The following is a 25,520-nucleotide window of genomic DNA, read 5'->3' as shown; positions in this document are numbered from 1 at the left end:
AGGCAGGAGAATGGTGTAAACCTGAGAGGCAGAGTTTGCAGTGAGCCAAGATTATGCCACTGCACTCCAGTCTGGACAACAGAGCGAGACTCCATCTCAAAAAAAAAAAAAAAAAAGAATAAGAATATCTTATCCCACTGCCTCTGGCCTCCATTGTTTCACATGAGAAGTCAGTCGTTAATTTGTTTAGGGTTCTTCTGTAAGTGATAAGTCATTTTTCTCTTACTACTTTCAAGATTTTCTCTTCATCTTTGTCTTTCAGTGCTTTTACTTGACATGTCTCCTTGTGGAACTCTTTGTATAATCCTATGTAGAATTTGTTGAGCTTTCTGGATGTGTAGATTAATGTTTTTCAATTAGATTGGGAAGTTTTCAGCCACTCTCTTTGACAGTTTTTTCTACTCCTTTCTGTCTCCTTTCCTAGTGCTTTCATTTTGTGTATGTTGGTGTGCTTAATGGTATCCCACATTTCTTTACCTCCTCTCCTGAAATCACTGTTGCACTCTCTTCGCTATCTCTATTGTTTTGCCTTTTCCAGACTGTCATGTATTTGAAGTCATATGTAGCCTTTTCAGATGGTTCCATTCACTTAGCAATGTGGGTTTTAGGTTCCTCTATATCTTTTCATGACTTGATAGTGCATTTCTTTTTAATGTTGAATAATATTCCACTGTATGGTTATGCCATAGTTTATTCATTTGCCTGTTGAAGGACTTCTTGGTTGCTTCCAATTTTTGCAATTATGAATAAAACTTCTATAAACATTCATGTGCAGGTCCTTACGTGGACACTCACTTTAAGCTCATTTGGATGAACATATGGATTGTGGTGGTTGAATTGTATCGTAGGACTGTGTTTTAGCTTTGTAAGAAATTGCCACAGTGTCCTCCAAAGTGGCTGTACCATTTTGCATTATCATCAGTAATGAATGAGAGTACCTGTTGCTCCACCTCCTCCTTAGCATGTGGTGTTTTGAATTTTAGCCAATTGAATAGGTGTGTAGTAATATCTCACTGATGTTCAATTTTCAATTATAGTATCTTACTGATGTTTAAATTGCAATCAGTAGTATTTACTGATGTTTAGTTATATACAGCTAAACATTGACATATAGCATATGTTTAGCATCTTTTTACACTGTTTACCATCTGTATATCTTCTTTGGCGGGGTTTCTGTTCAGATAGTTTGCCCATTAATTTTTTACCTTATTATGAGTTTTAACATTCTATGTATGTTTTGTATACCAGTGCTTCAGCAGATACATACGTATTATACAAATATTTTCTCCAGTCTGTGGCGTGTCTTTTCACTCTCTTAACAGTGCCTTTCACAGAGCAGAAGAGAACAGGAGGTGGCCTGAGCAAGGGACTGAGCCGAGTGTTTGTGGAGGGCTCAGGTTCTGGGCCGTAAGACGCGATTTCCCGTTCGTCCACTCCGGATCTCTGAAGCCACTCCTGATGGCAATCGCCATGAGTTTTCCAAGTGCGAACAGGAAGGAAACCTGGATTCGGCCGCTGGGAGATACAGGTGGACCTCAAAGGTGGCTGTGCGGCAAATGACTGACACCTACTGGCAGCGCGGGGATCTTCAATCAGGGGCCTTCCCGACTGCTAGTGCCACAAATGCCATCCGGACGGCACAAATGCACCGGTCCAGACCTCCAGTCCTGCGCACCTGCGAAAGCCGCCGGCACTCACCCTGCGGGGCGCGGATAGTGCTCCCCACTCAGACTCAGGGGATCCCGCGGGCAGACAGATCTGCGCCGGGGCCCTGAGCCCCCTGAGCCTGTACCTTCGAGGCCCATAATAGTCGCAGCCTGGAAACTGTGCACCCACTCGATTCCAGCTCCGCGCCACTTGGTGAATCCGGACCACAGGGTCCCAGACAGCCGCTGCGGACGCCAGGGGCGAGAGGCCGTGCGCTTCCTCTCGAGTTCCTCTCCCGGCGCCAAGTACTGTAACTCGCTGCAGAGAGAGCAAAACGTCTGACCGCCCCGCTGAGGTCTCAAAACAGCTAAGCAAGTTACTGGGACTGCTGAAGTCCCGCGCGTCCCCCGTTCCCGCGGGTGCCGGGTCTGGAGAATGCCAAGCGCCCTGAGACTCGCGCTTTCCTCGCGCGTGAATCCCAACGGTCAACCGAACACTGCGCTCTTCGACTCGGTCCGATTGTGCAGATGTCTGAAACCTCGGAAGCCAAAACCTTGCTTGAAGCCACTGACTGCGCCTCATATCTCCTCATGGGCAGTTTCCTGAGCAAGCTGGGACTTTCGCCCTCGTCCCCAGCCCAGGTGCGCGCCGACTTGCCCGAGAGGCCCACGAAACGCCGGCCAACTCAGCCCCTTCACCAAGTTCATCGGGTTCAGTTCGTCCACCGCGCCCACCCTGCCCCACGGTATAGACCTGTGAGGAGGTCGCCAAACCTGGATCCTGCCAATCCAACCACGTGGCTGGCCAACGAGGCTTGGAGGCGCTTTCCCATGAAGAAGTCCCAGAATTCCACCCTGGGGCCTCTCCCTTCAGACTGGTGGGAAACTTACTTAAAGCGGACTATTTGGTCTCTTCGACATCCTAGGCCAATTTGGAGCCCAGTGACCATCAAGATCACTCCTCCTGACGAGAGGGTGTCCCCTTCCACTTCTCCTGAAGATGTAATTGCCCTTGCAGGACCCCCACCCTCTGAGGAGCCCTCAGATCCGTGTTCAAAGGAGACAGTGTTAAGGGCCCTCAGAGAGTGCAGAAAAGGGAAAGGGAGGTTGGAAGAACCACTATTCCCTGAGGGCTTGGACAGTAAGAGAAGGAGTCCAGAGACCAGACCATCTGCATTTAAGCCTCTGATGAAAAATGGAACCCTCACTTCTTTTGTGCCCAGGCCTGGGCCGCTGAAGAGAAGTCTCCATTCCTGGAGCTCGGATCACAGCTTGACTAAGAGACCCAGTTGCTCCTCCATGAGCTCCTTGGCCAGCATATACAGAGGTGGCCCCCTCAGCTCCAAAAGGAATGCTATTTCCAGCTCTTACAGCTCTTCCAGAAATTTCTCAGACCCTTGGAAAAGAAGTATTCCCAGTGTATCATTCGAGACACCAGAGTGGCCAATAAAAAAGAAAAAAATTGATCATCGGCCTTACTCTCCAGTCCCACTGGTATCAGATTTTGAGTCCTCAGGAGCATCTGGAAGTTCTAGGCAGCAAAATCAAAAGATTCCACAGCTGCCGTCTAGCCCTGAGAACCTGCTGTCGGAGATCCCACTTCCCCAGCTTGGTTATGCAGTCTCTGATGAGGACTTGACCTTGGGGAAGAAAACTGAACTACAGCGGAGCAACAACGCGAGAGAAGATACAACTGAGGTCACCACAGACCCTGTCCCTGAGACTTGGCTTGCTATTCAGCCTTCCCTGTCTCTCACTCTGCCTTCTTCGGAAACAGATCTAACCCAGGGGGCGAGTCCTCAGTTGCAAAACTTAACAAAAATGCAGAAGTCTCTAGGTCCACTGACCTCCCCACAGTCCACGGGAGAGGCAACCAGTGTGACCCATTCTCCTTTGAAGACACCCAGCCTACCAACCCCACCAGGGTGCTCACAGTCAGAGCTCCTTCCAGGCACCTCTCCAGACTCAAAGCCCACAGCTACTTTCATCCTACTGACCCCCACCTCTCCCACATCACCAGTTACTGACACCATCTGGCTGCCTTCTACCTTTCAGGCTGACAGGTCTCCCATGCCCCCAGACCCACCTGCACCACCCACCATCCAAAGTACTTTGCTTGGAATGGTGAGTAGCCCAACTCCCCATCTTTCCCCATCTGCACCTCCTGATGCAACTTCTGCTCACCTCATGTTAAAACCGATTTTGGGGCCCCTGCACAATAGCAAGATTGGAGGCTCCTCATATTCCAAAATTTCAGTCACAGCTGCAGCATCTTTAAGCTCTTCCCTCTCCACAACTCAGGGCACCTTAACTCCTACCTTCAAGCCTATCTTTGGCAGCATAGATCCACTTAAAACTATGCCCATGATAGCTCCTTTCTCCTCCAAGCAGACCCCTCCTCCATTTACTCATGCTTCTACCCATCATTTCCATGGCCTGGTCAAGGCCACCACTGTGGTCATGCCCACCACCCTAGCCAGCACATCTAAAGACTCTGTTTTTAAGCCACCTTTGGATTTTGGTGTAGTGAATGTTACAGGTGCCATAGGCAACACTTATTCTGTCCCTTCCACTTGTGACACTTTCCTGCTTAGGACTGCTCAGGCCTTCAGGGCCGACTTCACCCCAGCCACAGGATTCATTTTCCCACCACACCACCGTCCTACCATTCCTACTGTGCACACAGTCACCATCTTTACCCAGGTCCTTTCCAGTGCTGTCCAGATATCCCCTAGAAGCAGCACTGCTAATTTCAGGAGTGTGGGCAGCCCTCTGCCCGCCTCAGCCCTAGTATCCACGAACTGGCCTGCATCATCCCCCAGCGTCTCCAACCTGACTCCAGCAATCACAAGTCCCTTGGGATCAAGCTCAAGGCCACCTTTCCCACTATCCCAAGGAGCTAATCCCCAGCCTGCATTTGGTGCCACAGATGGACAGAAACAAGGGCCTTCCCAGCCAGCCCTTTCTCCAAGTGTCAGTAGCTCTTTTCTTTTTGGGAGCTCAGCAGTGGCATTGCCAACCCCAGTGCCAACTCCAGCTCAGCCAGCCTTCATCAGTACCACACAGTCAGCCTTAGGGTGTTTGATACCCTCAGCCTCCACCTCTCAAACCCCTGCCAGCACCTGGCCAGGCATTGGTAGCATTCCAGCAGGTTTTCCCATTAGTCAAGCTAGTACAACTGGGTTTAGAATTGTAATTCAGACCCACCAAAGTGGGGCTTTTGGCTCAGTGTTTGGCAGCAGAGCCCCACGACCTTTCGCTTTTGGGGGATTCGTGACCCCTATGGACTGTGATGAGTCTGGGATTAGAATGACTGGCCCAGACATGAGCTCCACCTCTGGAGCTTTCAGCATTGGAGCATTGCCTAGTGGGACCACCAGTACCATGATCCCATATGGAAAAGGCTGGAGCCAGAACACTCAAGGCCTGCCCAGCCACAGCACAGCTTTTGCCTTGGGGAGAGCCAGCATTTCTGCAAGAAAGACTATGGCCCCCATTGCTCAAAGCACCCCAGTCCCTGGACAAGCTAAGGCAGGCAGCAGTGTTGACTTTGGGATGCCTTTTCCACCTGCCCAGGGCGCTGTTGGGAGAGGACCTTTTAGATCATCAGCCTCTTCATTTTCCATGGGCACAAAATCAAAAACCTCAAAGAATCGGGAAAAAGGGCATTCCCGAAGGCATCATGCCTACAAGAAGTAGCCGGTGTTCCCTGTCACTTGCACCCTGATTTGGACCTCAGTATTGTTTTTGAAAAACCTCAGTGTCTTCCAATTTTCTAAAGTAAACATACTTCAGATCTAAAGCTGGAGCTTTAGATGTTCACACTGTGTGTACTAATCTACATCCTTGAAGAATGTGAAGGACTAAAGCATCTAGTGGTGATTGCAGATTGAGGCCAGGTGTTCCGTTGGATTTGAACAGAACCTCGCCTTCCCCTTCCTGTCCACTCCTCTCTGTGTCAGGTGTGCAGCATGCACATCAGCAGGATCTATAATATCCAGCCTTTCCAAACAAGTTGAATGTCTATCAGTAAGAACATTTTTTCATACATCCCACCCTCCCTACTGCTGGTAAACGCTAACATGTTCTCTGTCAGTCACTATACATTGCCTTTTTGAGAGTGTCACTTAAATGGAATCAAACAGTATGTAACCTTTGGAGACTGGCTTCCTTCACTCAGCATAATGCCACTGAGATTTATCCAAGTTGTTACTTATATCAATCATTTATTTCTTTTATTGATGATTAAAAATCCATTTTTAATTGTATTCAATTGTATGAGTATACCACAGTTCATTTATCCATTTACCTGTTGAAGAACATTTATTTCCATTTTTTCTCAATAATAAGTAAAGTTACCATAAACATTCATGTTCAGGTTTTTGTGTGAACCTGTTTTCATTTCTCTAGGAAAATTTCTGGGAGTGGTATTGCTGGGTCATATGATAAGTGTATATTTAACCTTATGAGAAACTGTCAAACTATTGAGTTAATGAGAATCCTATGAGTAGGCACTGTTTCAGTCATTATTTTGCAGATGGGGACAGAACAATGAGGAAGCCAAGTAGTTTGTCTAAAGACACACAGTGAGAAAGTGACAAAGGCATGAATTGCGTCTAGGGTGTTGGCCAGGATGCAGAGAAAACATTGTACGTTGGTGGTAGAAATGTAAATTAGTACAGCCATTATGGTAAATGGTATGAAAGTTCCTCAAAAAACTAAAAATAGAACTGCCATATGATGCCCCAATCTCACTTCTGGATATATATTCTAGGAAATTGAAGTCAATGTGTTGAAGGGATATCTGCACTCCCATGTTTATTGCGGCATTATTCACAACAGCCAGGATATGGCATCAACCTAAATGTCTGTCCATCAATGACTGAATGGATAAAGAAAATGTGGTATAGATACACAATGAAATATTATTCAGCCTTAACAAGAAGGAAATTCTGTCATTTGCAAATGTGTAAGATGAACCTGGAGAACATCATGCTAAGTGAAATAAGACAAGCACAGAAAGCAAATACCACATGATCTCATTTATTTGTGGAATCTAATATAGTTGAACTCATAGAACTAAAGAGTAGAATGTGGTTACTGGGGTTGGGGGAGAGGAAGGGAATGAGCTATTGGTCAATGGGTACAAAGTTTCAGATAGATAGGAGGAATAAGTTTTGAAATATATTGCACAGCAAGGTGACTATAAGTCAACAAAAATGAATTGCCTATTTCAAAATAAGAGAGTAAATTTCAAATGTCCCACCATAAAAAATGATAGGTAATTCAGCTCCTCTGGGTATGAAAAAATAAAAGATAGGCAAGGGAACATATCCAGCACCTGATTTAATTTAATTAACTAGCTTGATTTAATCATTCCACACTGTATACATATATGGAAACATCAAAACATCACACTGTACCTCATAAATGTAGACAATTATGATTTGTCGATGAAAAATAACTTTAAATTTTAAAAAATTGTTGCTAGGTAGTTTGGCTCCAAAGACTGTGCTCCTCACCCCTCATTATGGGACTTTCCTGGAGTAAAGGGTAGTGGTAAAAGTATAATATAGTCCAAATCTAGGCTGACACATGGCTTACCTCACATAGGAAAGTTTCTCAATCACTCTGTGCCTTTTACCTAATTAATAGAGAATAACTCAAAGGAAAATTAAGCATCTTAAGCCTTTAGACTAGTACTTGAATACAGGGAGGAAACAATGCCTCTTAGCTGATAGTACATTCCACGGTCCTCTTTCCGGACACCCAACACCTATGATGTCTTCAACTTTCCTCAGTGTAGAAAGTATGATATAAATGTGGGTTATTTTCAATCAGGTTATTTTCAATCTACACCTGGAAGGCAGTCATTTTCCTTAGTCAAGAGTTAATAATCTAGGAATGATCCAATTGCTTCAGCTCTCTTTTCTGGATCGATAGCAGACACCATGCTGGTTAGTCTAAAGAATGTCAAAACTGTGTTTACAACTGTAAAATTAGTGATATATTAATCAATGGACATTGAAAAGAGGTCATGATAAAAATTTATGGTATACAAGATGCAGACTGGCTACATCAGCCATAGTCCAACAAAATATAACACAAGCCACAAATGTGAGCGAGCCAGGTATATAATTTTAAATAGTCTAGAAGCCACATTAAATGGGTGGTGATATGTATTATTTAATATACTCAAAATATTATTTTAACATTTAATTAATTTGAAAAAAATTAGAGTTTTTTCACATAAAGTGTACAAAATCTGTTGTGTGTTTTACATTTACATCACGTCTCAAGTTCAGTCACATTTCTTTCCTTCTTTTTTTTTTTTTTTTTTGTTAGAGACAAAGTCTCACTTTGTCATCCAGGCTGGAGTGCAGTGGTGTGATCTCGGCTCACTGCAGCCTCGACCTCCCGTGCTCAGGTGATCCTCCCACCTCAGCCTCCCAAGTAACTGGGATTACAGGCATGCTCCACCATGCACAACTAATTTTTTATGGAAACGAGGTTTCACCATGCTGCCCAGGCTAAGTCTAGCCACATTTCATGTGCTCAATAGCCACTGTAGATAACAAGTACATGAATAGTGCAGGTCTAAAATGTTTTAGAGTTGCTTCTTATCCTTCATCAACACAGCATAAGAATATGGCAAGACTTATGGCTTTCTCCCTTAAGGAGGGCACCCCAGGTTCAATCCCCAAAGACTCTGTATTCAACAACTATATTACAAGTCTTCTTACTGGCTAGTACTCTAGCTTAAGGAAACAGAATAACTCCTCTTGAATGTTGTTGTGTTTACTTCAAGTGAAACTTTCATGCAAGATATGACTGGATTCTCTAAAAGAGAGAATGCTGGAATTTAATGAAATTAAAGGACTGGTTAAAGAATAGCTATAAATTGTTTGGTGCCTTTGTGTGTGTGTCTATATGTCTAACTATCTGTGGGTTTGTGTGTGAGCAGCTGCCCTGTATGTGTTGATTTCCCCACGAGTAGTTTTAACTGACTTCCCCACCATTGCCACAGAAATAGCCTGACTCTCTTTACTCATTTTCCAGGGACCTCAGGATATACCCTCTCCTCCACTCCTGGACTGGCATAGTTAGTACTGCAGATGCCCAACCACTCACAACAATGCATAAAAGGAAGCCAAAAAGAAAACAATAGAAAAGCATATGGTCTTCATGCAGTAATTGCAGCCAGTCACAGAAGAGACCTGTCCCTACTCAGGAGATCTTTCTTTGCCTCTGAAGTCCAGATCCATGGTCCAAACAGATACATTTTCCTGAATATTGAATGAATGAGCACCTCAGTTAAGCAAGAAGTATTTCTTAGTTTTCTGGAGCTCCATTTAATTTTTTTTTTCTTTTGGAATTAATACATTAAAAGGAAACTTTCTTCTTATTTAGGAGAAGGCTTTCAAAATCTATCAGAGCCAGTACCCCTATTAGGTCCACCATTCTGTCATACATTAAGGCCTTTTACAAACAATCCTACCTTCCTGGGAGGAGAGCAAAGCTCAGCAAAATAGTTTTGCATTGAGAGGGTGTTATCTGTGGGAGGCACAGCTCAGATACTTTTTCCAAATAGTGCTAGAAATTTCCTTCTGCTCCTATGGACCACTTCATGGCTCTACAACTCCATTTAGGAAGTTGTCCTCTGGTCAATTTTGCCTTAGCTCCCTGAAGTGTATATAGAACATACTTTCCTTTTTCTTGCCTTCTTTCTTTCCTTTCTTCATTTCTGCTTTCACTTTTTTCAGTACTTTATTGAAGTATACTTTACATACATACAATAAAATGTAAAAAATATATATATACATAGACCTCAATGAATTTTATATGTGTATAATTTCATGTAATTTTGAAATTACACCATCCAGATTAAGATTGAGAAAATACCCAAATTGCATTGGGTTCCCTTATCAAGTCAATAATGCATCCTGCAAGCGAACTTGTATTCTGACTTCTATCACCAGATGTTAGTTTGCCTGTTCCGGAACTCGATAGAAGTGAAATCATAGAGTATATCCCATAGTGTGGCATTTTTGCACAACATTATGGTTTTGAGATGTATTTATGTCATTTTAAGATTTATTTGAGTTGGGCGTGGTGACTCATGCCTGTAATCCCAGCACGTTTGGAGTCCGAGACGGGAGGATTGCTTGAGCTCAGGGGTTCAAGACCAGCATGGGCAACATAGAGAAAGCCCCTCTCTACAAAAAATACAAAACCTGAAAAAAAAAAAAAAATTAGCCGGGTGTGGTGGGGCTCGCCTGTAGCCCCAGCTACTCGGGAGGCTGAAGCGGGAGGATCGCTTGAACCTGGGAAGCAGAGGAGAGGTTGTAGTGAGCCTAGATTGCCTAGCTGCCCTCCAGCCTGGGTGAGAGAGGCCATGTCTCCAAAATAATAATAATAATAATGATAACAAATAAAAACATTTATGTGTATTTAAAGAGTACTTGTGTTGTCCCAGAAATTCATTCTTAGAGCTAAATAGGATTCCATTTTATAAATAAACCAGAATTTGTTGATATGAGTAAATATAAACTCACTGATTATCATCTTAGCAAAGGAAAGTAAAAGGTCTTTTCACTCTGCTAGCAGAGTGGCGCAGCGGAAGCGTGCTGGGCCCATAACCTAGAGGTCGACGGATCGTAAACCATTCTCTGCTAGGGTGTTTATGTTAATGATCACTATTTCCCAGGATCGTGGGTAGCTTGATATAATAAAGAAAATCAGATACTCAACGTCTCCTTACTTAACGTCTTAAAATTAATTATTACTCCATCGCCTAACTTTTATAAAGGCGTTAATCGTTTTCTTTTCTCATCTGTTCTTGCAATACCTTCCCTTATCAGTCATTTCAAAAGAGAGATGACAAATTTAACTTTAATTTCCAGCGGATTCGCGTTCTGTCTTCCAGTGAATATAATACACACCTATCTTTGGTATGTTATGGTTTTATAATTTTCGTACACGAGAAGGAAAAGCATTTTTTACTTCTGCTCAATAACTATACAGTCGTCCTTTGGTATCCGTGAAAGGTTGGTTTCAGGACCTCCTGCGAATAGTAAAATCTACCAATGCTCAAGCCCTTGATGTAAAATGACCGAGTATTTGCATATAACCTATGTACACTTTCCGGCATACTTTAAACCATTTCTAGATTATTTATCGCACCTTATATCAGGGGTCCCAAACCTCCTGGCCGCGAAGCGGTACCGGTCCGGTCCGTGGAAAAATTGTCTTCTACTAAATCGGTCCCTACTGCCAAAAAGGTTGTGGATCGCTGTCTTACATGATGCGAATGCTATGTAAATAGTTGTTATATCGCACTGCTTAGGGAATAATGACAAGAAAATTTCTGTACATGTTCAGTATACACGCAGGGTTTTTTCAAGTATTTTAGATCCGCGGTAGGTTGAATCCATTGCATGCAGAACCCATGGTTACGAAGGGCCAGCTGTTTCGCATTTTTACTTGGGTTGGACTCTCCTGCTCACTGTCACTCCTTTGTACGCTTTCACACATGATTTGTAAACTTTAGATAAAGTTAACGAGAATGCTTTGTGAATTCTTCTCTAAAGCAATATATGTTAATCATGAAGACACCTTCTTTTTTTTTTTTTGGAGACGGAGTTTCGCTCTTGTTGCCCAGGCTGGAGTGCAATGGCACGAACTCGGCTCGCCGCAACCTCCGCCTCCCAGATTCAAGCGATTCTCCTGACTCAGCCTCCCTAGTAGCTGGGATTACAGGCATGTATCATCACGCCCAGCTAATTTTGTATTTTTAGTAGAGACGGGGTTTCTCCATGTTGGTCAGGCTGGTCTGAAACTCCCGACTTCAGGTAATCCGCCCGCCTCGGCCTTCCAAAGTGCTGGGATTATAGGCGTGAGCTACCGCGACCGGCCCAAAAAGACACCATTTTTATCCCCACATACATAAACTAGAGTCATTTGGACTTTATGGGGAAAACAGAAACAAATAAGTTAAATCTGAAATGCTAGTGGGGGAAATGGAATGCATTAAATGTTTTTTAAGTTTATGCATCAGGATTCAATAGCAAAATCGGGGAGGGGAGTCTTGGTACGATATTTGCAATTTTTGTTGTTGATGAGGAAATGGGTTTTGTTTTGTTTTGTTTTGTTTTTTGACTACAGGCGCGCACTACCACGCCCACCTAACTTTTTTTTTTTTTTTTTTTTTTTTTTTTGACGGAGTTTAACTCTTGTTGCTTAGGCTGGATGGAGTGCAATGGCGCGATCTCGGCTCACTGCAACCTCCGCCTCCTGGGTTTAAGCAATTCTCCTGCCTCAGCCTCCCGAGTAGATGGGTTTACAGGCATGCGCCACCACTCCTGGCTAATTTTGTATTTTTGGTAGAGACGGAGTTTCACCATGTTGGTCAGGCTAGTCTCCAACTCCTGACCTTAGGTGATCCGCCTACCTCGGCCTTCCAAAGTGCTGGGATTATAGGCGTGAGCCACCGCTCCCGGCCTATGTTTCGTATTTTTAGTAGAGACAGGGCTTTGCTATATTGGTCTCGAACTCATGGACTCAAGCGATCCGCCCGCCTCCGTCTCTCAAAGTGCTGGCAATTACAAGAATAAACCCCCGCGCCCGGCCGTGAGAAAAAAAATTTAAATTAAAGCCCTCTTTAGTGAGTCGTTACATATGGGGAAAAAAAAGTATATAAATTATTCTAAACAATGAGCACCTTAATTAATGAGAATTTACACACAAAAAAATGAATCGGACAAACGGAAATAAGATGATGAAGGGAGCACGTTTTGTTCCTTTAATCTTGCTGCTTTGTAGATGTTCTTGACCCCCTAGGCCTACAATCTTCAATTTATTTTTACCCACTGACTCCAAAAAGCATTTTGACTAAATGTCCAGTCGTAGGAGACTAGTTTATACCTACAGTGCGTGTACACATTGGGATAGTGTGAAACAGAGTGAATAGGGACGATATCTATTAACTTCTACGGAACAATTTCTAGAAGACATTGTTAAGTGAAGAAAAAGCAAAACGCAAAGGAGTATTTATAGTACTATATTACTTTCTGAAGTGCAAGAAGAAAGGAAAAATAAGACAGACATGCAGAAGGATAAATCAGGAAGCAATGAAGTCAATTATCAATTACCTAGAAGTGTAGTGGTTGCCAGACTCTGTGGCTCACACTTTTAATCCCAGCCCTGTGGGAGGCCCGGGCGGGTGGGTGCTTGAGACCAAGAGATCAGGAGACCAGCCTGAGAGAAAGGGCAAAATCCTGTCTCTACAAAAACAAAAACAAACACAAACACAAACACAAAAACAAAACAAAACAAAACAAAACAAAACAAAAACACGAGCTATTCTGGAGAGGTGAGAGGGTGGTTTGAGCCTCCGGGAGGTGGAGGTTGCAGTGAACTGAGACCACGGCCCTACATTCCAGTCTGGGCTGGTATTCAAGAGAATACCAAACCACGGTGTAGGAAAAGAAAAAACCAGACCAAGTTACTTTTAACTTGGGGCAGGACGAAAATTACAAACAAATCTTGGACTCTTTTTAATTGATTTTGTTTTCTGTTGTAATGTGGACAAAGCAATTTTGAAGCAATTTTAGGTGTATTATAGGATAGGGCACGTGAGTAAATGTGTTGATTTACTCATTTGAGTAAATCATTTCAGCCACTATTCTAATTGCAGAAGAGGATCATACAAATAGATGGTGGGAAGGCAAACAATAAAAATTTAAATTTAAAAAAATTTTTTTAAAGCCCCTCAGGAGATACATTAGAATTGTAAATATCTGGACGGGCGGTGGCTCACGCCGGCCGGTAATTCCAGCACTTTGGGAGGACGAGGCCAGATGATCACCTGAGGTCGGCGGTTCAAGACCAGACTGACCAATATGGAGAAACCCCATCTCTACTAAAAATACAAAATTAGCTGGGGGGTAGTGGCACATGCCTGCAATCCTAGCTACTCGGGAGGCTGAATCAGGAGAATCGCTTGAACCCGGAAGGTGGAGGTTGCGGTGAGCCGAGGTGACACCATTGCACTCCAGCCTGGGCAAGAAGAGAAAAACTCTGGCTCAAAAAAACAAAACAAAACAAAACAAAACAAAACAAAAACAACCTCTCGGCTTTCGGAGGGGGCAAAGGTGCAACTTTCTTCGGTCGTCCGGAATCCGGGTTCGTCCGACACCAGCCGCCGAAGTTCGACCCCAACCAGATCAAAGTCGTATACCTGAGGTGCACCTGAGGTGAAGTCGGTGCCACTTCTGCGCTGGCCCCCAAGATCGGCCCCCTGGGTCTGTCTCCGAAAAAGGTTGGTGATGACATTGCCAAGGCAACGAGTGACTGGAAGGGCCTGAGGATTACAGTGAAACGGACCATTCAGAACAGACAGGCCCAGATTGAGGTGGTGCCTTCTGCCTCTGCCCTGATCATCAAAGCCCTCAAGGAACCACCAAGAGACAGAAAGAAACAGAAAAACATTAAACACAGTGGGAATATCACTTTTGATGAGATCATCAACATTGCTCGACAGGTGTGGCACCGATCCTTAGCCAGAGAACTCTCTGGAACCATTAAAGAGATCCTGGGGACTGCCCAGTCTGTGGGCTGTAACGTTGATGGCAGCCACCCTCATGACATCATAGATGACATCAACAGTGGTGCTGTGGAATGCCCAGCCAGTTAAGCACAAAGGAAAGTATTTCAATAAAGGATCATTTGACAACTAGTGAAAAAAAAAAGTAAATATCGTTGGGTACTCATAATTATTAAAATATTCATATGTATGTGCACATGCATGTATATGTGCACACATACATATGTGTGTGTCTATTTGCATATTTTGTATATGTGAGTATACACATGTATTTCCTAGATATTGATGATAATCTAGAAGCAAAGGTGTCTTAGAAACAGTAAGTACACCTAGACCCTGGATATTGGTCTCTAATACCTTCCTCACTAAAAGATCACCTCTGAGAAATAGGAGACTTCAGGACGGGGACAGGGTAAATGTAGTAGAGCCTAGAACAATTTGTCATGCCAGAAATTAAGAAAGTTTTAAGAAATATGGTGGAGGAATGTCACAAGGACAGAGTACTTAGCTTGAAGGGTCTGCCTCTGACAAAATCTGGGATACATGGACTACCAAAGTTATTAACAAGGCAATAATGGAATTGTAAACCACTGAAAAATAAGATTTTATGAGCCCATACTGATAATAAATACATAAATGGATGTTAAAGGGGGACTCTTTTTTTATTTTTTATTTTTTGAGACAGAGTCTCACTCTGTCACCCAGGCTGGAGTGCAGTGGCGCAATCTCGGCTCACTGCAACCTCCGCCTCCCGGATTCAAGCGATTCCCCTACATCAGCCTCCCAAGTAACTGGGACAACAGGCGCCCGACACCATACCCGGCCTTTTTTTTTTTTTTTTTTTTTTTTTTTTTTTAAGTAGAGATGGGTTTCACCATATTGGCCAAGCTGGTCTTGAACTCCTGACCTTGAGATCCGCCCTTCTCGACCTCCCAAAGTGTTGGGATTAGAGGCGTGAGTCACAGAGCCCGGCCAAGGGGGATTCTTGATTACAATAGAATGCCAAAGTAAAAACTGGTAAATGTGAAGAAAATTCTGGAGTTAAAAAAAAACATCATTTTGCAACCATCATAGTAAATATGGTCCACGTAGGAATTATCAATAGACGCTAACTCTAGAGGAAAATTTTGATGGGGAGCAAGTTATTTGTATGATCTTTAAGCATCTCCCGCAGCAGATTGCTTATTAGTTGCAAGGAGGAAACTATACATATATGTCAACTTGACTATGTGATTGGAATTAACCTCAGTAATGGGGGCAATGAACATTGCATGTCTCCAGATTTAATAGTCCTGAGAAGGACATGTCACATACATTCTATTCTCTGGGATGCAAAACGTGAACCCAATTATAAGGGGAGAAAATCACGCAAAGCCGAAATAAGAAAAGTTCTATGTTTTAAAAATGTGAGCAATTACCATGTTCTTCAAAAAGTCAATGTCATAAAATACAAAGAAAGGTTGTGAAAATGTTCCAGGTTAAAGGAGACTAAAGGGGTACGGAAAACACCCAATTCTAGACTGATTCCTGAATCGGAGAGGGTAAATACTACAAAGGATATTATTGGTCAATTGAAAAAAATGGAATACAGTTTAGAAAATTCCTAAAAACTTTTATCAATGTTAAATATACTGAATTGGTAACTATATTATGACTATAGCACAAGAAACTACTCCTTTAGGAAATACTCACTGAAATATTTAAGGGCAGAGGAACATAATATATATAATTTACTCTTAAATGTTCTGGGACACATACACACAAACATACACAGATATAAACTTATACGGAGAGAGAGAGAATTAACGTTAATAGGTGAATCCTGATAAAAGGAATATGGGTGGTCTTTATACTATTCTTATTCTTAATTTTTTTCCTTAAGTTTAAAATTATTTCTGGATAAAAAGTTTTAAAAGGCCGAGCGCAATGGCTCACGCCTGTAATCCCAGCACTGTGGGAGGCCGAGGCGGGTGGATCACCTGAGGTCAGGAGTTCGAGACCAGTCTGGCCAAGAAGGTGAGACCCTCATCTCTACTAAAAATGCAAAAATTAGCTGGGCGTGGTGGCGGGCGCCTGTAGTCCCAGCTACTCGGAAGGCTGAGGCAGAAGAATCGCTCGAACCCGGGAGACGGAGGTTGCAGTCAGCTGAGATTGTGCCGCTGCACTCCAGCCTGGTCGACAGAGTAAGACTCTGTCCAAAAAATAAAAAATAAATAAAAAATAAAAAACATTTTAATAAAAATTTGAGGAAGTGAAAATATTAGTATAACGAACATTCAACTTCCCATCAACCAGCTTAAACAATTTTCAATATTTTGTCAATGTTTTCTCTATTGCTCCCCAACATCAGCTAGTATTTTGAAGCAAATCCAAGACTGGAGATTCCAATAAGCAAAGGTACAGATTACTCGTTCCTATGTAAACAGAGAGGAAGGTGACACACAAACTTCTGTTAATTGGTCGGAGGAGAGGGTAGTCAGGGTCTGACCAATGCCTTTGGTTCTTTGGTTTTGCAACATGAAGCACTATGTGAGTGGAGCAAGGGATCGGTTGTACCATGCGGACATCTTGGCTAAGAGCCCTTCGGGTGCGTGTTGGATGTAGTAAACTGTAATCTAAGAATGGAGAGTAATTCCACTCAGATCCGCAGGAATTCTGTGGAACCTCAGGAGGAAATAAAACTGATAGATGGTCGAGAGAAATAAGAGGAAGCAAAAGGAGGAATGCTGTAGATAATCTATATATAACGTTTCTGAGAACAACTCAGACCTGCGACAGAAATCCGGTTACCCTCTTAGAGAAAACAGTCGACGAAGGTGGGATTCGAACCCACGCGTGCAGAGCACAATGGATTAGCAGTCCATCGCCTTAACCACTCGGCCACCTCGTCCTTCGGGCTGCAGCACATTTTGGGTATACTCCTTTAAGGTTTGTTTTTGACAAAGTTTTGCAGCTTGATTTTGGTGATGTGTTGATATGGATTGTAATGTCCTTCAAATTGTGGTCTCCTTAAAGAATTCTTACACAAACAAGTTCTTTCCACCTTCATATGGAGAACCTTTATCAGTTTGATGATCCTGTCCAACGCCCGTGTGTCCAGTCTTGAGTGTCATCGTTCCTCCGTATCCATTCTCACTTTCCAACTACAGTGAATTTTTTTTCTCCGCAAGCTCCATGCTCTCCTTATCATTTTCTAACCGCAGCACTCATAACTCTTCTCTCTGCCCTCACTTCACCTGCCTTAGTTCATCACTCATTTCTCAGATCTCAAGTTAAGGCTTACAGCCCTTCGTACTGAAGGCTAAGCTGCTGAAAATTGGGGGTGGAGGGGGAGGATGGGGGGGGACTCTTTTTCTGTTGCAAATGTATTTCTGTTCTGTTTCTGCCACAGAATTTTATCCCAATATTACGTATTTTTATGCTTAAAGACCCTGTCATAACGCACAGCAACGGAAAACACTTATATAAATTGAAACCTCTAATTTTTTTTATTTCCATTAATAATCCCCGAGAGTTTCACCGTTTTTCTTCTGGTTTGAATTACCTTTATATTCAATGGTGGCACACAGTGACAAACACAAATCAACAATTTTGGTAAGTAATTTAGTATATATGAAAAGTAGAGTTGCATTGGAAATACATCTTTTAGTGCAATGGCTGTTAACATGTTTTTTCTCCATCAATTCATGTGTCCGCGGATAAACACTTCTTATAGCTGGAATAAGAAAGGTTCGGTGGAATTAACAACTAAAAGATCAGTAGATTGTGGTTTTGAATAAGTCCGAGGCTTCCAAAAGGTGTTTTTATGATTATTTAAGGTGTATTATTTAAAGTGGAACCTTCAACACATTCCCATTACGTTTATCTAGTGTAATAAATAAATGGTAGCAGTAAATAAAAGTGAAAGCTAGCAGGAGATTTGGGACCACGCAAAATATATAACTTTACGGATATTCATATTTGATAAAAGTCAAAGAATTTTCCTAGTAGTCTCAATAATTGTAAAAAAAATGAAAACCCTTTCCACGGCCCAATATGTACGTTCCGATTTGTTAAAAATGGAATGTTATTAGTCGGAAGTAAATGAGGAATTTGTCAGTTCCTTCATAAAATCATGTAAAATACGCAATTGGGACACGCAACTCTGTGTCTTGTTTACAGAAGACTTTGGAGACACCAGCATTTCCAATTGTTCTGTCACAGTAAGATGTTATCTAAAAGGCGAGAATGATTCGCAGGGGAAGACGGAAGTAGGGAGCATTCACATCCCATAGGGAGTTAATGCGCGGTAGGGGAGACATATTTGGGGAAATGTTTCTTTGTAGCCTCTAGGATCTCGTGGTCTCCGGTCCGGCAACCCTGTCGCTAAGCTTCTCTGCTGCACCTGGCGCTGGCTTCTCTGACATTCCTTTTTCAGAGAAGAAAAAACGCAAGAACTTTTTCCTGATCACATTCCCTGCCTTCTCTCCTGGCTTACCGCTTTCTTCTTTCGTCCCCGCCTCTCTCCAAAACCGAACCGCCCCAGTAATTTCCGGGTAATCGAACTTCTCCAATCTGTCTAAAAGGGTCCGAGCTCTGAAATCCCTTCTTTAGGAGCTGGTCCATGCCCAGACGTGGAAATGCCAAGAAAGCCGAGTTGCTGCGCGCCCAGCGATGCGCTCAGGGAACCCTTACTAGGAAACGCGGAGGGACTTTGGGGGTTGGGGAGAGTGCGCGGGGAGGGGGCATAGAGTAAACACTGTTATGCTGGGACAGGGAGTCTTTTCAGCTCATTTCCTCCTCTGTCCAAGCAAAACTTGCTTGTGCAAACTCGAAGCAGCATCTATCTTTATTGACTATTGACTGTCGCCAGTTGTATCTTCCCGTCACCTGTTCTACCGGCCCAGCCCTCAGAAGTTGAGCTTGTATCCCCTTGTGGTCTTGTCTGAGGACAGTTTTCTCTCGGCTTCGGCGACTGTCAGCTCTTCCAGACCCATTACGTGGGTAAATCCTTTCCTCAGTTTCCATCCCAACTTTTCTTTGTCCGTGACTATCACCCAATTTCCTTTCCTCTTCTTACCACCCTCAGTTTTAGCAGAGGACAAAAAACTAAGGTTCCACCGAGACTTGAACTCGGATTACTGGATTCAGAGTCCAGAGTGCTAACCATTACACCATGGAACCCACATCTGCGCCAGTCTTTCCTAAAGTCATAGGTGACCTATTTCGTCACCTTAGGTTGCTTCCCTCTGCCCCGAAGTTTGGGTGATGGGTACATTCTGCTTTTCCTCTTGGAGGATTAAATCAAGAAGACGCTTACCTGCCACATGCCTACATTCAACACCTTTTACACCAGAGTCTTAATGGGAAACGTTGACTTCCAAATGACATCTTTGTATTTCCTTTCAAGTGGTTTAAGAGCTTGGCGCCCCGGCCTCAGGCCTCTCTATTTCATCAATGGAAAACAAGTGAGATTGTTAAACAAGACTGTGTGCCCGGTGCCAGGCACACAGTATACCAGGTTACTGTGTGCCAGGTTTTGTGACAAGTGTTTTCTATTGTTACCTCACCTGTGAGGCTCACAACCACGCTGTGAGATGGGACCCATAATTTCTATTTTACAGGTAAGAAATTTGAGTCAGATACCTGAGTTGCTTTACTCCTTTTCGTTATAGATCTAATTATTTTCTCAAAAATCATTTTTACCAGGGTAACATGTAGCGTTTTTGAGGACACGTTATGGAAAGATTTTACCGAAGTCACAGGGGAGCCACGTTGCTGTTTACAGAAAACTGAAATAAATGCACTTGAACTACAGGCTTAGAGGACGATCCCAGCAACCCTAGGATAGCATCTCAGGGAAAGAAGGAGAAGAGTAGACAAAGGTCCCTCTGGAGTCTCCCAGGACAGTGCACAGCTCCCCTGGTCCTTCCACTGCCCTTCACCAATGGGAAATATGTACAGGGTAGACTTCCAAACGGACACAAAGAAAACTCCCTGCTTCTCCCTCGCATATCCTTTTGTGACACACACAGGAGACCATGTGAAAACACACACACACACACACCCCACACACACAATCGGTTTCTGTGAACAAAACAAAACAAGTCTGTGTTCCTTGTTTAAAGTGATAGCTTCCTCACAGGGCAATTTTGTCTCTCAGTTAAATTCGAAAGGGTTTTCAGAGACACACATCCACAACATTCTAAGAATTTATTCTTTATCTTGTGTCTCGACAATTTGAGAAAGAAGGTAGGTTTCAGGACTAATTTGGAAGGAAAATGTGAAGTCAAATAAGCTTTATTTTTTTTAAAAAAATGCCACTTATCTTTCCACTCCTTGAACTCTTTCCGCGCCCCACACCCCCACTCTCATTAAGCAGGCTCCCAATCTTGAAGGTCCCTGCTCTGAACAACTTTCTGTCCCCAGTCCTTATTCCTGGAGGAAACAGAAAGAACATTTAAAACAAAAAAAAAGAAGAAGAACATTACCTGGGGAGATGTAGCATTTCAGATGATTCGGAAACAAACTTAGATTCTAGGTTCATTAAGAAATGGGGACGGTGAATTTGAATCGTCTTAGAGCATGAAAACCAAATTTCTCGGAGGAGGGGAAAGGAAAGCGAGTGGCCCGTACGGGGATCGAACCCGCGACCTTGGCGTTATTAGCACCACACTCTAACCAACTGAGCTAACCGGCCGCTCCCGATCACCCCGCTTTGTTATTCTTCTCACCCGTATCCCCGCCACTGCTCCGCTAAAGTATTAAATTCTTTAACGTAATTCCTGTTTGTCTTACAGGGAGGAACAATTTGTCAGTTGCTTTAGAGTCTTAATAGAAAGAACAAGAAATTTCCTCTCAATGCAAAAACAGAACAAAATAGCTGTATTCGTAGACTTGAAAGAGGACGCTTAAACCTTTCATACTGTGGCTAATGGCCCAAGAATTTATGGAAATATTTGCTGCCTTCTGAATGTCTAGTCAATACATGCAGACAATGAATCAGATTCGGTGAAATATTAACGAGTCTTTGCCTCGTAAAAGCCGTTCACTAAAACAACATACAAATTGGTACCTGAAGGATTTTCCCAACCAGTCTGATTCTCGATGGTCCCACAATCGAGATCGTCCCAGGTTTCTTATGTCCAGATCCTCAATTTGGAAGTCTTCCTATGTGTTCCCTTAGATTCCCAAAGTGACCTCAAATCAAAGGTCGCTTCGAAGACCTTGGTATTGGAAAATGCTAGAAATGTGGTTCTAGTCACCATTCCAGGGGCCCTTAAACCGAATCGTTGTCTACTCAGCCATTGTTTCCCAAAAGTATTACCATTGTTTTTAATATCTTGTTTATCGTTCCAGAGATTTTGAATACATAGACAAAGTTACCCAAGTGTTTTCTTTTTTTCTCTTTGCGAATAGTAGCATTTTATACACTTTTTAAATCCCTTGCCTTTTTAAATTTTTACTTACAATGTATTTTTGCAACCTTTCCATATCAGAATAGACAAGTGTTCTCCATTCTTTTAAAAATATGTATAGTATTATATATACTATACACGTGTATACCTATGTAACAAACCTGCATGTTCTGCATATGTACCCCAGAATTTAAAGTATAATAATTTAAAAAATATACATGTAGTAGTTGGCCAGGAGCAGTGGCTCACGCCTGTAATCGCCACACTTTGGGAGGCCAAGGTGGGCAGATCATCTGGGTCAGGAGTTGGAGACCAGCCTGGCCAACATGGTGAAACCCCATCTCTACTAAAAATACAAAAATTATCCAGGCATGGTGGCACACGCCTGTAATCTCAGCTACTCAGGAGGCTACACAGGAGAATCACTTGAACTTGGGAGGCGGAGGTTGCAGTGAGTGGAGACTGTGCCACTGCACTCCAGCCCGGGTGACAGAGTGAGACTTCATCTCAAAAAAAAAAAAAAAAAAAAAAAAAAGGTATAGTATTCAATTATGTTAGTATATATCATAGTTTAATGAGCAGTTAGTTTTCCATCCTGCTATTGCAAACTATGTCTATGAACATACACCATCTCTGATAATCTGCCGTGATACCACGCATTCATGTGGAAAAGCTGCATCAAAGAATACGTATATTGGCAATTTTGACGGCCATTGTCCCTCTGTGCTTTAGAGGGTCGATCCCAATATTCTTTTTCCTTGCTTGTTTGTTTTAACTATACTGAGCACAAATAGGACGCTGGGCACGTTTCTACCCCTCTTTCTTCCTGAATTACAGTCAGTGAAAATGTAGAGAAATTCATACTGGGGAATGTTTGTTTCTGGAATATCACCTTCTCTCAGTTAGGCAAGACTTTGGGAATGTGACAGAATCAGGTGGGAGAAGGAAGGGGCTGAATGGAGAGCAAGGAGAAGGGCCAGCAGAGGCCTTCCTTTGTGCACCTCAGAGAGAATAGCATGGCAAAAACACCTGATGGGAGAGGAGCTAAGACAGTATCAGTGTGTCTGGTGATTAAGACTGAGTTGCAGAGTGATGTGCAAGCAGTAGGAGATGAGACCTGAGGAGGTGAGAACATGTGCATGCTGCAGGACCCTCTAGTAGATTATTACAAATAAATCAGGATACTTTACTTGATGGTGAAGAGGATGGGGCACTAAAATTAACAGTTGTTAATTGATCTATATTGAGTCTAAACTAAGAACTATGATTACTCTGTATAGGCCAAGTTAAGGATTTTTGAATTGGCCCTACCAACAATGGGAATCCATGGAAGGATTTTAGGCAGAGAAGTCTCATGAACAGATTTGCATTTTGAAAAGATCTTTTTAAGCTCCTGTAACAGACAAGCCCATTGTTACTGGGCCCATGCTTAGCTTCCATCACTGACATTAGGCTATTCAATTCATGTAATCAATCTGCCAGCACTGTAGAGGCTAATTATTAAGGCTAGCTGACAAAAACTGGTAGAATCATTCCAGTTAGTTAGTTGTTTAGTTCTGTGGTGGACGCACTCTGGTTAACTTAACTTGTGACACAAAGATCTTCACGCTTTGTGTCCACACATCTCCCCACCTAGGTTCCTTTCGAGGACCCCAGTGTATGTACATGTAGGGAAACACCCTAACTTTACCCCATATCCACCTGGAGAGTCCTTAAGTGGAACTTTGCCATGTCCCGGTGGGAGCCAGGTTCCCAGCAGCGGGTGAGCAACCAGAGCCCAGCCTGGACCTGGAGAGGCGGGTACGGCCCAATGTTCCATGCAACGCTATCTTCCCGCAAAAGTGCTACTAGGCATTGAATCCGCAGTGGAAATGCTCCGAGCCAAAAGGCCCTTAAACAAGGCTCCTGCGAACCTAATCCCTGAGGTCTTTGTGGCGATCGGGAGATGGGACCATCAAGGGAAAGGATCGTGGAGAAACAGGCGAGACAGTAGCCTCTGCCCTAATTGAGCTCTCCCTGCAGAATCTTGTCTTAGACGTATTCCCTCCCCATTCTCTCTTCTTTTCTTCCCTAAAAGTCATGTGATGTTTGAAAATATTGTCTGACAATAAGTGAATTGCTGGAGACTGGTAATGTTCACTCAAGTGGTCAGGGACTCTTGGTCTAGAAGCAGAGACTTTTACTTGTGGAAATCCCCAAGAGCCTCTCTTTGAATAAAGCCAGCAGGCAACAGTTCGCATTAGGAAGAAAGCAGAGACCCCTCCACCCCCAGTCTCGCCCCCTTTAATGGCAGGAACCTCCTCCTATTCAGAACACTGCTGACAACATGCAGAGAGAAATACCTAATAGAACAGTATTAAAGCTTTTTGAAAGCTGAGAGTGTTCGAGACATCGTGCAATGGTGCCTTTGTAAGGACGTCCACTGACAAGGTAAGCTAAGGGAATCTTGAAAAACAGAAACACCCCGAAAAATTACAAGTTGTTTCCGCTCGGTTTCGACCCGAGGACCTTTCGCGTGTAAGGCGAACGTGATAACCACTACACTACGGAAACCGATGTGCGCCTTTGGCTTCCTTCGTTAAGGGAGAAACAAATTTTTCTCTTTCAACTTTGGTAACGTCGAGTTGATTGGCCTTTCCTTTCAGTAAATTATCAAGGTTACTATGCTTTTCTTTACTACAAAGTCCTTCATTAAAACTTTTTTTTTTTTTTTTTTCAGACGTGACTGGAGAATTTAAGAAAATTTCCCCTGAGATGCGAGGCTCCTTACTGTAGACGTTGATGTTTTTTTTCTTTTTCTTTTTTTCTCTTTTCACGGGGCAGAGGCAGGAATTCAGAAGAGTGTGATTTCGTTGTTGTTGATGTTTATGGAAAAAAATGTAAGGAGATGTAATGTAGTAAACAAGATTCTACATAGTGTAAAAGGAAGGGTTGTGGTGACCAGAATATTGCGAACTTAAGTTGAGGCTCAAAGTGAATGTATCTCCTATCTTGATGACCAGATGTCTGCGTTTCCTGTCTGGAGATCTTCATATTGTTCTGCATATATCACGAGGGTAAGCATGTTTACAGAATTTGGTAAGGGCAGAGGACTGTCAGGAAAGTGGACAATTGTCTATCAAATACCTCTATTGGTATTGTCTATCAAATACCTCTCTATACAGCATTCAATTTGTGTAGTTAATTAGTGTCTCACTGGGGTGACTGTGAAAATCCTGTTCAAATACACCAGTCTGCATTTTTCCTTAAAGATGCTGACCATGAAGGCCATTGTTATTATCTGTCTTTTTTAAAGGGAAGAATTCAACTCCTCTTTCCCTACTGTTTACACAGTTTCTGCAATTGAGTACCAAATCTGAGAAAAATAGGAAATAACTCTTGTACTAATTCTGCAATTTGGACAATTAACTATTAACCTCAGTTCCTTGTCTCAAAATAAGATTAACATTTACTTTATTGGTATGGGTTCACATATTATTCAAATCGTGTTTATTGTGTGCCCATTGCATATATGGGCATTGCAATGGACAGTAGGGTTTTCTTAGAAAATGAAACCAGGCACTGCACCTGTCTTCTTGGAAATTATATTCTTGTGAGAGACAGACAGTAATCAAGTTATCATCCAAATTAATGCATCATGTCCAAGAAAAGAGGGACATATAGTGCTCTCATTTAATATATGAAGATTAATTTAGAAAGTTTAGGGGAAGATTTCTCTGAGAAAATAATGATTCTGCTCAAGTTTGAAGGTTGGGGAGATGTTAACTAGGTTTAAAAGAGTGTTAAAGGTAAAAGAAATCATATGTACCCAAACCCATGGTAAATAAGAGGGATTGATTTGCAAGTAGGACAGTGTGGCAGTGTGGTTGGAGA

At 42.8% G+C, this 25,520-nt stretch overlaps 1 protein-coding gene, 4 non-coding genes and 1 pseudogene across 5 annotated transcripts; 2 read left to right on the top strand and 4 right to left on the bottom strand.

Annotated features, from left to right (window-relative positions):
- The first annotated feature begins 2,032 nt into the window (after window positions 1-2,032).
- On the top strand, window positions 2,033-6,023 carry POM121L2 (POM121 transmembrane nucleoporin like 2). The gene has a single exon (XM_007973416.3). It carries the CDS (start codon window positions 2,175-2,177, stop codon window positions 5,343-5,345), a length of 3,171 nt encoding a protein of 1,056 aa, XP_007971607.3. The 5' UTR covers window positions 2,033-2,174; the 3' UTR covers window positions 5,346-6,023.
- A 4,731-nt stretch (window positions 6,024-10,754) lies between these two features.
- On the top strand, window positions 10,755-14,389 carry LOC103222371 (large ribosomal subunit protein uL11-like; annotated as a pseudogene).
- A 2,669-nt stretch (window positions 14,390-17,058) lies between these two features.
- TRNAS-GCU (transfer RNA serine (anticodon GCU)) lies at window positions 17,059-17,140 on the bottom strand. The gene has a single exon. It is a non-coding gene; the product is annotated as a tRNA-Ser (tRNA).
- A 2,201-nt stretch (window positions 17,141-19,341) lies between these two features.
- On the bottom strand, window positions 19,342-19,413 carry TRNAQ-CUG (transfer RNA glutamine (anticodon CUG)). The gene has a single exon. It is a non-coding gene; the product is annotated as a tRNA-Gln (tRNA).
- Window positions 19,414-20,855: 1,442 nt separating this feature from the next.
- Window positions 20,856-20,929, bottom strand: TRNAI-AAU (transfer RNA isoleucine (anticodon AAU)). Its single transcript has one exon. It is a non-coding gene; the product is annotated as a tRNA-Ile (tRNA).
- A 3,198-nt stretch (window positions 20,930-24,127) lies between these two features.
- Window positions 24,128-24,200, bottom strand: TRNAV-UAC (transfer RNA valine (anticodon UAC)). Its single transcript has one exon. It is a non-coding gene; the product is annotated as a tRNA-Val (tRNA).
- Between the last annotated feature and the right edge of the window lie 1,320 nt (window positions 24,201-25,520).

Source organism: Chlorocebus sabaeus, chromosome 17 (assembly GCF_047675955.1).
Source record: "Chlorocebus sabaeus isolate Y175 chromosome 17, mChlSab1.0.hap1, whole genome shotgun sequence".
In the NCBI taxonomy this organism is placed as follows: Eukaryota; Metazoa; Chordata; class Mammalia; order Primates; family Cercopithecidae; genus Chlorocebus; species Chlorocebus sabaeus.
Note: the sequence above shows the minus strand (reverse complement) of the source record. Positions and strands in the feature narration are given on the sequence as shown.

Bases quoted from the DNA above. Each gene is read 5' to 3' on its own strand.
- POM121L2 (XM_007973416.3), top strand. From the start codon at position 2,175: ATGTCTGAAACCTCGGAAGCCAAAACCTTGCTTGAAGCCACTGACTGC.